This window comes from Daphnia pulex, chromosome 8, assembly GCF_021134715.1.
Source record: "Daphnia pulex isolate KAP4 chromosome 8, ASM2113471v1".
Taxonomy (NCBI): Eukaryota; Metazoa; Arthropoda; class Branchiopoda; order Diplostraca; family Daphniidae; genus Daphnia; species Daphnia pulex.
In genome coordinates, this window is record NC_060024.1 from 9,432,194 (window position 1) to 9,443,250 (window position 11,057).

The 11,057-nt window shown below is 41.6% G+C and overlaps 2 protein-coding genes across 5 annotated transcripts; both read right to left on the bottom strand.

Moving 5' to 3' along the window:
- Positions 1–600: 600 nt before the first annotated feature.
- Positions 601–8,729, bottom strand: LOC124200803 (calcium-binding mitochondrial carrier protein Aralar1-like). Of its 4 annotated transcripts, none has more exons than XM_046597101.1 (18): positions 8,598–8,729; positions 8,141–8,206; positions 7,990–8,046; positions 7,787–7,929; positions 7,604–7,719; positions 7,401–7,540; positions 7,185–7,331; positions 6,964–7,108; positions 6,801–6,894; positions 6,652–6,739; positions 6,495–6,570; positions 6,212–6,420; positions 6,055–6,147; positions 5,857–5,982; positions 4,391–4,585; positions 2,981–3,083; positions 1,144–1,234; positions 601–1,043 (listed from the first exon to the last, which is right to left on the bottom strand). In XM_046597101.1, exons 1-18 carry the CDS (start codon positions 8,628–8,630, stop codon positions 860–862), a joined length of 2,106 nt encoding a protein of 701 aa, XP_046453057.1. In that variant the 5' UTR covers positions 8,631–8,729; the 3' UTR covers positions 601–859. The 4 variants fall into 4 exon arrangements, with proteins under 4 accessions (XP_046453057.1, XP_046453059.1, XP_046453058.1 ...); XM_046597103.1 differs by having other exon boundaries at positions 8,346–8,633; XM_046597102.1 differs by lacking the exon at positions 8,598–8,729 and adding an exon at positions 8,399–8,559.
- Positions 8,730–8,841: 112 nt separating this feature from the next.
- LOC124200806 (HIG1 domain family member 1A, mitochondrial-like) lies at positions 8,842–9,653 on the bottom strand. Its single transcript, XM_046597119.1, has 2 exons — positions 9,364–9,653; positions 8,842–9,297 (listed from the first exon to the last, which is right to left on the bottom strand). Exons 1-2 carry the CDS (start codon positions 9,461–9,463, stop codon positions 9,092–9,094), a joined length of 306 nt encoding a protein of 101 aa, XP_046453075.1. The 5' UTR covers positions 9,464–9,653; the 3' UTR covers positions 8,842–9,091.
- Positions 9,654–11,057: the final 1,404 nt, after the last annotated feature.

Below are 11,057 nucleotides of genomic sequence, written 5' to 3' on the forward strand. Positions count from 1 at the left end.
GACAATGTTTGCAGCTGTCGTTCCGAGGCCCCGAATAATAATCAAAGCCCATTTGAGAAAATCTCAAACGTTTGGGATGAACCGACTAGATGTACACGGGGAGAGTGTCGGATCCGGCTAAACAGTTCAACAACTAAACAACGAGAAATAAAAAAAGATGCTGCGGATGCTTATTTAACTTTTTTTTTTGCCATTCGATGCAACAATAAATTCGGTTCGCCATATGGAAGAGCTGCACACATTTCCAATTTCCCCCTTCTCTTGGTTGCTTTAAACCCTCATTTGAATTCCGGTTTTTCCCTGTAACATCAACTATTTACGACGAGCTAGTTTGACTACCCACCCTACCCTCTCTCACTGTACGACACGTTACACCACGTCACCCCCTGTTGTATATATGGAGAAAAAAAACCCTAGTTTCCGATGTTGTTGTTGTTGTGATGGTTGTCATTGTTGAACCGTTTGGGAGACCCCTCCCTATCTGGAAATGTGCGATGACCTCAATTTTGTACAATGTGTACACTGTGTCTTTTTTTTCTTCTTCTGTCAAAGGGAAAGAGGAATTATTAGTGAGAAATATTTTCAGTCGAAAACAAGAAATTCATTTCAGAAAGTATTTTTTTTTTTTCAATCAACAATCGCATGTACACTAATTAAATTATGTTTCAATAGGTACACAATTTGAACCGACTATGAAATAATAATCAAACAAAAATTTAATTTAATGTTTTTTTGTTGGCCAGTGTGTTTTTAGCTGTAAGAATTATTATTATTTTCATTCCCTGGCCAGTCCAGTCGAAAAAAAAATTCCCCTATTTCATTTGTCAACTACTAGCCCCACTTACGTCATGAAACACAATCAAGGAGACGGTGAGGTGGGCATCACAATGCTGCCGGCTCTGAACTTTGGTAAGAAGAGACCAAACTTTGATTCCATTCCGGCGAAAATAGGCAGGGCCAACTGGTAACCGCCAATGTGGTCGGCGGGGACTTTCTGGACGGCCAGAGGCTCGACCTTGTCAACGTGTGATCCAGTCGGACGGCTGCAATTACATAACCCAAAAAGAAAAAAACAAAAGAGAAACAAAATCGATGTTACATCAATTGATCGTAAAGTGCAGCGACTATGTGAGACACACGTACTTTCCGCCAAAGTCGACGTCAAAGAAACGCTGGAGCAGCTCGTAAGTGACTAAAGTGACACCGAACTGAGGCGAACTGCGCAATACACGGGCTGTAGATAGAAAACAAAACAATAAAAAAGGAAAATTAAGCAAACACCAATATGCGATGACGTGTGGAATAGATCGAAATCTACGGAAATGTTTCCATCGATTCACCGTCGGTAAAAGACATCAAAGATTAACAAACACAGACCCGAGGGGAGAGCAGAGAAAGAGATATTGATTGTAACCACCCTCTGGCATTACATGTTTAAATGAAACTCATCAAGAGGCAGATCACCCCCCTCCTATTACTACCACGACTACTACGACTACAACCACCCCGCGGATACTATTTCTTATACTACCCCCTACCGAAATGTCACAGCCGGTCGAAAAGTCTTTCATTATTAAATATGACGCATACAGTTGCCCGGGGTATCAATATGGATGGCCGTCTGTGCGTGGCTTTCGATCAGCCGGATGTGAAAGAAGAGAACAACTCTCATTCCCTTTTTTATTTCGGAATGGCATTCGACGGCGCAGTCTGTGTGTGGCCTGTTTCTGATCTGTACAGCACGAAACGGGATGAAAGAAAATCAACGACGCCAAACTCATCACGTTCCTTGTGTGTGTCCCCAAGTTTCGGTAGTTGGGCGACATGTCGCCAGGGCAAGTAAACAAGAAAACTGGACAAAAGCCTTTCCATCTCTTTCTTTCTTTCTACCCCACGTCCAGTTGGATTCTTTTTTTTTTTTTTATCCACAACATCGAGCCGCACCCTGCCCGGTTTCTGGTCCAATCCATTTGCAGAACTTGGGTCTCTCTGGCTGGCAGACGGATCGGTTCGACATACAGCCAGGATCCGACATCAAAAGCTTTTTGGGCTTTCTCTCAAAAAGCTCGTCTCCCACTTTGCTCTCATTCACGTTGCCTAGGTTTCACCAGCCCAGCCCAGCAGCAGCAGCAGCAGCAGCCGAATCGGAGCAAACACAAACACAGACGCCGACTATTTTCTCTTGGAAAGTACGGCGACCTCTTGTCGTCTCTACTTGACTTCGGGACGACTAAACTCAGTCGGCAAACAATTCCGCCCCAAGTTCCTCTCCTATATGTCGGACGCCATCACGAGACATTTCAAAACGGGAAAGTCAAATCAATCAACTAAATAAATACGCCAAAACGTCATCTCAATGAGGAACAATAAGTTGTACGAATTGACGGCGCTATTTTTATACTGCGTCCCAATTGTTTAAATCAATATTTGATAGTCACATCCGCGCCAGGCGACGACTGAGGGGATAAAAAGATTTTGATTTTTCTTTCCCTTTTTTATTTTTAAAAAAAGGAGAGAAAATTTCAATTCACTGCTGCTGCTGTGCTGGTAATATGATCAAAGTAACGAACCCGCCTGGAGATATTCATAATCAAATCCCCCTCAACCTTCCCCTCCATCTCTTCGGAATCCTACCAGCTGTCCTGCGCTTTGTGCAGTCATAGCTGCAACTACTCGCCCGACTTGTTTTTTTTTTCGTTTTCATTTTTATAATGCGCCCCTAAAATATAGCTAGTTACATGAAAAGAAAAATGAGAGAAAGCTTCAAAGAATAGCACCACATATTCATCTGTCACATGGGGCCATGTGTTCAACGGTCTTTCCCGCCCGGAGTTGCGGACCATAAAAGCATCGCAGACGAACCCTTTAGGGTCGAGGTTAAAGATGCAAGTTCTGAGAACGGACAGAGAATCAACCGAGCAAAAAGGCGTCTCGGAATGGAAATGGCAAATACTACTACGACTCTACTACGGTACTATACCTCCAGCTCCTTTCCAGAAAGCGCGTCCTCCTTCTTCGGCCCAAATTTTACGAGCTGCATCGATGACGCCAGTGTAGGTCGTCTGCCCTTTGCGTGCCACTACCTGCAAAAATTCAATAAAACGAAACGAAAAATGAAATCGGTTGGCAGGTTTACGGAGCAACAGGCAACAAACGGAACACGGAATCCCAAATTTCACGGCAGCAAAGAGACGGAATAATCGATAGCGATCGATATTGCTGCCGCTCCCAACTTCCAGCTTCCGTGGGCTGGGTGTGACTCGCTATATAGTCAAGCCCTGTATTGACTTGTGATCAAGAGTTTGTCGAGAGTCAACCAGCGACAGAGACTTAACTCGATCCAGCCCCCAGTCTTTTCTCATATATACATTCCCGGAAATTCTATTCTCCGTCCATTCACTCACGCCTACACGAGAGAGTCGCGAAAAGGGGGAGGCAAAAGTGAGACAAGTCACAGAGGAATTAGACTTTGAATGAGGAGACATTTTGGCTTGAGAAAAGTTGGCTGGCATTTCATTTGCATAAGAATGGCGAATTAGCCGAGCGACGTCAGACTGCCAGTGAACATTGGCAAACTAAAAGAAGAAGAGAGAAAAGAGACACGGTGGGAAGAGTTAAACATTCTCACGATGCATCCGGCAGCAAAGACTTTGGGGGCCTCCCAAAAGACTTATATAATTACGGCGCATTCATCAATGAAAAGAACGCAGCAATTTGGGAAATATTTACTCTCCTCGCATGTATTAGCGACCGTGCAGAAAATTGAAACTCCATTTTTTGTTTCTTCACAAATCCCCTTCCCCCTTCTATTCGTCTGAATGTACACTTTGATAACGAAAAAAGAGTTCTCATCAAACTAACGGACATTTTTCTTTTTACTTTAGATGGAAAGATAGAGAGAGAAAAGAGATTGGCAAAGGGGTGGTAGGAGTAGAGAGAGAGCCAGAGTGGGCCCCTTACAAACCGAAACCCAGGCTGCGCGCTCTCCGGCGATGTCGAAACATTGAACTAATGAATTCATTATTCAGCAGAGTGAAAAAGGAACAAGAGCACGGGCGGTGGTGGCGGCGTGCGCTCAAGGGTTCAACAACCTCCAGTCCGTATTAAAAAATATCCCCTACTTTTCAATTAACGAACCCCCTTCTTCTTCTTTTCTCTCTCTTTATCCCTGGACAATGAGACTATGTACTAGATAGGGGAGACGAGGGGTGAGAAAAGTGGATGTGAAACTGTACCCCATACCCCCCACTTCTTCATATTACATGCTTTTCTGTTTGGGAAAACAAAACAGAAATAAAATCGATTTTACGGGGCTAAGTAAACGAATAGAATTTATCTTTTTTTTTAAAGGGGCTTTCTGCCTACGGACTCGTTGGCATTTAACTCTTACCTGGAGTCGAGTTTTGATGACGTCAGCTGGCGTAACGAGTGAAGCGGCAGGAATTCCGGCAATGGCGCCGGAGACGAGCAATGAGAGCGGTGAATTGTAGCCATTCTCATCGGCCATTGCAGCTTTCGTGTGGGCGTAAGCCGGGAAATAAATAGCGCTGAATGGGATATCTCGTAATGCACAGGCCCTGGCACCCTAGGAGAAAAGAAGTAAATCAATATTATATAAAGACATAAAGATATCAATGAAAATAATAAAATAGAGAAGCGCATGGGAGAAAAAAAAAACAAAAAGAATTGAGGGGGGTTTCCGTTAGCAATCCGCTGGATTCAAGTCGTCCCACGACGCCTGACGTATTTCTAGTATTCCTGCGCTAGGAGGGAACCCACTCATCTAGCTTCTTGAAATGGCGCCACGGTTTCGCCATCAACGAGGACGCCTAGAGACTTGGCTTTCAAGGGCCACACGATGAAAATATCTTCTTTTGTTTTCTTCTCACGTGAAATAAAACTAGAGTCGTTGCGCCCTACAAATAAATGAAAAATACGAAAAGAAAAGAAGAGAGAGGAGGAAGGAAAAGAACAAAAGAAAGTGCTGCATCGTTCCTTTTTTCCTCTCAAAAAACCCCTCCCCCACCCCTCCTCATGCCGTACTCTTATTATACTATGGGGGGACATTGTGCCCTAATGGCGCTCCTTCTAGAGTTTCCAGCGAGTGACAGGTTCCCGTCCATCTACGTACGATTGAGAATACTGTTTCGGCCGTCTGTGCGTGAGTTACGGAACGCGCACACAAAGACGATATAGCGGCGGCGGCGGCGGCGGGGAGGATCTTATCGATCCTGCCGAATTTCAATCTGATCCCATCAACGGGTCGACGCTTACAAAGGTGCACAAATAGACGCCGAGAAACGACGACGTCGAGAGGCAGCGTGCGAAGGGAATCGATTCAGCTGAGGCGGCAGCAAAGAGAATTCGATTTGTTCCCCACCCCCAACCATGCACACACATACACTCACGCGAACCAGCGTGAACCCCCCACCTTTTCCTCTTCTCAATCCCAAAATTCTCCCGTTTCCCACTCCCGCTGATTTTCAATCACTGAGATTGCATCGTTCTCCCCCCCCCCACCTCCTCCCATTCGCATGTTCTATCCGGGTTCCATTCCAGTATCATTTTTCTGTAGAGCCCACACTTTATTTTTTTCTCTCTCTCTCTCTCTCTCTCTCTCTCGAAAACGGTTGTGCATGATGTAAATGACTATCCATTTTCCAAGAGATACGACCAACTCCACCCCATCTAGTTTGCGTTATCGGGAGGACGAAGCGCCGCAAGTGGAATGAGGAGGGGGAATAAACGGAGAGTGAACGGCACCGGATGCATTCGCTATTAATTGCGACGGTCCCTGGTGGTTAGCGACTAAACTGAAGGCGGAATATAAATCAGACTCGAAATAACACTACTCACTTTGTACAAACCGAGGAATCCCAATTCTTTGACGACCGACACGGCGCCCACTTTTGAGGCCGAGGCAATCTCGCCGGCAACTTGCAGACGAATTTTGACAATCTCCAAAGGATTGGTAAACACCACCTGGGTTAAAAATAGAAACAACGAGCGACGTTCAATCAATGTCGAGAAATAAATGTTTTGATGTATGCGAACCTGTGAGCCGCCAGCGCAGGCCCCAGCAATCACTTCACCATAGAGGGGGATCTGACCTTTCGTTGTAAATTTATCGCGAACCAAATCATTTGTCTAGGAAACATGAAAATCGAATCAAATTAAGTCACAAGCTCAGATCCCGAGCAAAACAAATTACGGTGAGCTTGATGGCCTTTTCGGGGGCGACTCCCATCAGTTGAGGAACCAATCCACGGTAAAGACCGAAGAATCCTTCATGTCGAATGACCTTCTTGCAACAGTCCATTGAATTGCGGTACATCAACTCACCAACGAAGGAGCCGCTTCGTTGGTTCTGCATTCTAGTTTTAACAAGATCGATAGGGTAGACGGCAGTAGCTCCCACGGCTAGAAAGAAATCGTAACAAATAGATGGAGAAATTAGATTTACCAACTACATTAGGCATTTACATGACACCTACCGCCAGCCACAGCACCCAAAGTGAAACGATATGCACTCTCAAAGATTTGACTCGTGACACTGCGATCAACAGGTACCTGTACCAAGGCGAAATAAAGATAAATATTTCAGATTATAATGTAATTTCGCATGAAAAATAGATTGAAGAAATTGGTTACCGCAGACTTGGCAGCCGCCAAACGCTGATTTATCTTCTTCATGTACTGATCAGGAGCGATGGCCTGAAGATCGGCGTAGGTGATGCGTCTGGAAGGGCATTAGGAATTGAGTATCTGGATGAGATATATGAAACCATTATTGAATTTACCCTGATTGTTTATGAAGATCGACAAGTAGGAACAAAATTTCCAATTCAAGGGGGGTAACTTGCGACATTGTCTGAGACACTTGCAGCATTTCCTCTGCAATACCAAAGTTTGTTTAGGAGGATTGAATTACTCGGAAACCGTCAATCAAATTTGTTCTAATACCTCGAGTAACTTCTATGTTAAATTTATTTGAAGTGGCTTGCAGATACAGTTTCTTAATTAATTCCATGTTGTTGAGAAGGGAAGTAAAGGCCACGAAATACGCATAGGAGACTTTACTACCAGGGCTGGAACCTCCACGGGTAAGCTTTTAAAATTCAATGTTTAAAACAACTTTAAATTATTTAAAAAATTTTAATATAGGAAATTCTTTCGATTCTTACAGCAATCAAATTAGATTTGACATCGGGTGTAAGAAGATGACTCTTGACACTTAAAATGATATCATTAAAATCCAATGCAGAAATGAAACCAGTTCCTTCCGGGTCGTATTTTTTAAAAGCAACTTTGGCATATTCCTCATGGAAATCCTGAAAAGGAGATCATTTTGAAAATTCTAGTTTGATCAATATGACCTATGACATATGAGAAAGAGTTACGTGCAAAAATTGGCTGAACTCCGAATAAGAAATTTGCCGGCTCTTTTCTTTGCCAAAATACAGACGGACAAATTCACCATCCATATCAAAAGGGATACGTTGATGCAGAGTGGTTTGCTTCATTACATTTTCAAAATTCTCTATAAAGGAATAAAAACATTAATTAACTTGTAATTCCAGGTTTACAGTTTTTGAGAACCAACCAAATGACACTAAGCCTGAGCCATTGGTGTCAAAAAGCTGAAATGCAGTAAGGTAAAGCGCATCTGGAAGACACAGAAGTCCCTCAAATGCTTGAAACTCAGGGAATGAAATTAACCTGTAATAGAATAAAGAAAGTGTTGATAACTTTCTGTACTGAAAAAATCAAAAACATTTTTTTTTACCCATCTTTACTGGAATCAATAATTCCACCAAGAAGAGCAACTGAATTTGGGTCATAATTTGCATCAGGAAAAAGTCCAAGGAACCCACGAATGAAGTCTGTTGATGTCATCAGCTTCTCTGGTCCTTTAGAAATTGAAGCATACTAAAACAAAAAGATTTGCTGTAAGTAGACACATTTATCTTGACATCATACAAAATATACCTTATCGAAGATGTCTTTTAACTCCTCGGTAGGTGCCCTTTTTACAGTTGTCACCCCCTATATTGCAAAGATACTTTTTAATACAACAAATATTTCATAACTTGATTTGGGGAGTAAAGCCTCAAGTGTGTGCATAATGAATTAAACTTACTTGCAGACATCTTGCTGGAGTGTAAAATAGTGACAACAATTTCTGAGTAAGAGTTTGGCTTTCCATCTTAATAGGGTGGAAATGATGCACAAATCAGGAGAAAAACACATCAAACGGGGTGATGATAACATGAAAATATAAAAAAAAGGGTTCACACATAAAACCAAACTTTGAACAATTGAACGTCATTTTAAAAATTGGGTACCAAGTTATTTGGAAGAATAATTCTGTGAAGTTGTTAGTAACAATATATCTAACCGATTATTTCCGGTAAAATCAAACGAGAAATCAACAAGAATACAAAAGTTAATGAAGGACCGTGCAAGGTATATCAGGTTTGAGATATGACGTAGCTAGAAAAATTTTAACAATGAAAAGGGTCAAGCGATAGTTGTGTGCACCGTGCAGTTTCTGATAAATTTTCAATAATTTGATAACCGCAGAAATCGAAGATTACCTGGAAGGTGGACACATTTTTAGAGACAGCCATTATGATGTGTAACCCACCAGCTCGTAGCAGACATCTGCCGGCCGATATGGAACACGGACAGTCGGACAGAACCGGGAGTACGTGACCTTGAACGGAATGAGTGCCAGATCCCGCAACTCATCAAACCGTAAAATAATTACATCATCATGAGCAATATCCGTTTTTAATTTGACCAATTAATATAAATTGAATGATTCAGTAAAGACAAGCATACGCCATTGAAAGCCGTTTAATGACAATTAGCTAATATTTTTATACAACTTTATATGTAAAAATCGTTTGAGACTACTAGGAGATGGTGTCGTCACACGGTTTTCCATTAATCGATCGAAACATTCCACTTTGAACAGAACAATGAGAACATTACTCAAATAAATTCAAATGTATACAGTAATGGTATGTGAGAAAAGTTAATTTGAGTTCATTTGCATTTTCAAAGTTCTTCTAGCTATTCTTCAATATCATTCCTTTTTGCTTTCTGCAGAATGAAATTTTGGTAGCAGATACTTGTCGATCATTGAATAGCCCACTCCAAGTCCAAGGGTTACAACTACCATTGATTGGGCCACAACACGGAACTTCATCAAGTAAACCGATGTAGACATCTCACCCTTGTTTCTGAATTGGTATGCTCCATAAAGAACTGCTCCAATGCAACCTGCCAAACCTGGGTTTTAAAATATCTCATTAGTATTAGCTTTTCCACAAAACCTTTGCAACAAAGTAGGCCTACCTATGGGAACGTAAGGTGCCTCTTTAGCTTTTCTTGCAAACCTTTCTGATTGTGATTCTTCAGACAAGTCAACTTGGGGTAGAGATCGTTCTAAAGCCATGGTAGTGGAATAGTAGTAGTATCACGTTCAGTCTATCGTTCGTAAGTCAAAGAAGAACTGAGTATTAAAGCAAACCGTCAGGCCGATTTATACATGGCTTACGTGACACCTTAAAATGTGCACAGTCATGATTGCGAAACCACAAGGTCACGTACCACTCGTGAGTTTTTACAAAATTAGACTACATGTTTTACATTCATTTAAACTAACGTTATTTCCGCGGTTTTGTGAACAAATTCCAATTAAGCGATTGATTAAGGGATTCTAAAAAAGTACTTACGAAATTCCAGCAGAAAATTCGTCTTCTTCAGTTTGTCACGTAAGGCCTGACCGTTGCCAGACCTCCGTGCATTGCAGACGAGAATGCGCAAGGCCGTATCGCCGATTTGTTTTAATTTTTTTTAATTTTTTTTTCTTTCTTTAGAGACTGTTTTAATAAGTTCAATAATTTTAAAATCTTAACAGGAATATTTGTGAATAACTGGAATAAAATTTGTGACGAAGAAAGACGAATCCCCCGCGGCCCTTTTGAAACCGAATGACCGAATCTTAGGGACTTAAATATATACTTTAAAAAATTGCAAAAATTTAGTTTTTTGCGGATTATAACAGCAGTTTGTGCTGTCGATAAAACGACGTGGAGGGAGAGGGTGGTGACTCTTTTGTGTTTGTGACGGTCGAAGACGTTCGGTCCCGAGGGATTCTAGAAAATGGATGTCACGATTCACGACATGACGAAGTCTAAAATAATGGGAGAGTTACGGAAAATTGCGTATGAAGCCAAATTGGGTGGTTAAACTGCCCAGACCATCATTTCTCTCAGCTCTGATAGAGAAGTGATTTATGTATAAAAATGAACCAAACGTAGTAAATAAGTCTTATAAGTACACAGGGGGGTTGGAAAAATTTACGTTGTTTTAGTGGTGGGGAGAGGGTTCAAATTTTTGTCGACAGCCTGTGCTGAGGAGGTAAAAAATCACGAAAAACTGAAAAAGGTATCGTGACATCGTTTATGGACAGCCCCTAGCGAAGCTCAAACTTTCTCCATTAATCTATTCATTTCAACACACAACTGAAATCATTTCAAAATTAGCGGGAAAAAAAAAGATACAACTGAAACTATGCCATCTGTTGGAATTTTTTAGCATAATTGTTTTTTATGATAACAAAAAGTAAAATAAAAAGGGCTTTCGCGTTCCCGCTGTCATTTCTTGCGCTTTATAAGCCGGAGAACATCACAAATATTTATAACGTATATCCGAACATAATCTTAATATCCTAATTCCTACTAATTCCCAAAATCTCATCAAATACACAAACAGAAAGGAAATGACGACAGCTTCAATCATCAATTCATCGTTAATCGACCGTCATTCCAGGTATTTTGAAATTGTATTTTGAACGGCAAGTTCCTTGTACCGGTAACTTGCCGTGTCGACTTCATTAATTCCAGTGAAGTCCATAAATATAGACGACTGCTGCAATAAAGCACTGCAATAATGACCAAACTAGTTCGCAGTGAATAGGTTGTGGTCATTAGTCAGTGTCGGCGCAATAGAACAGTGGCTGTTTTCGGGTACTATCGCAACCTCCA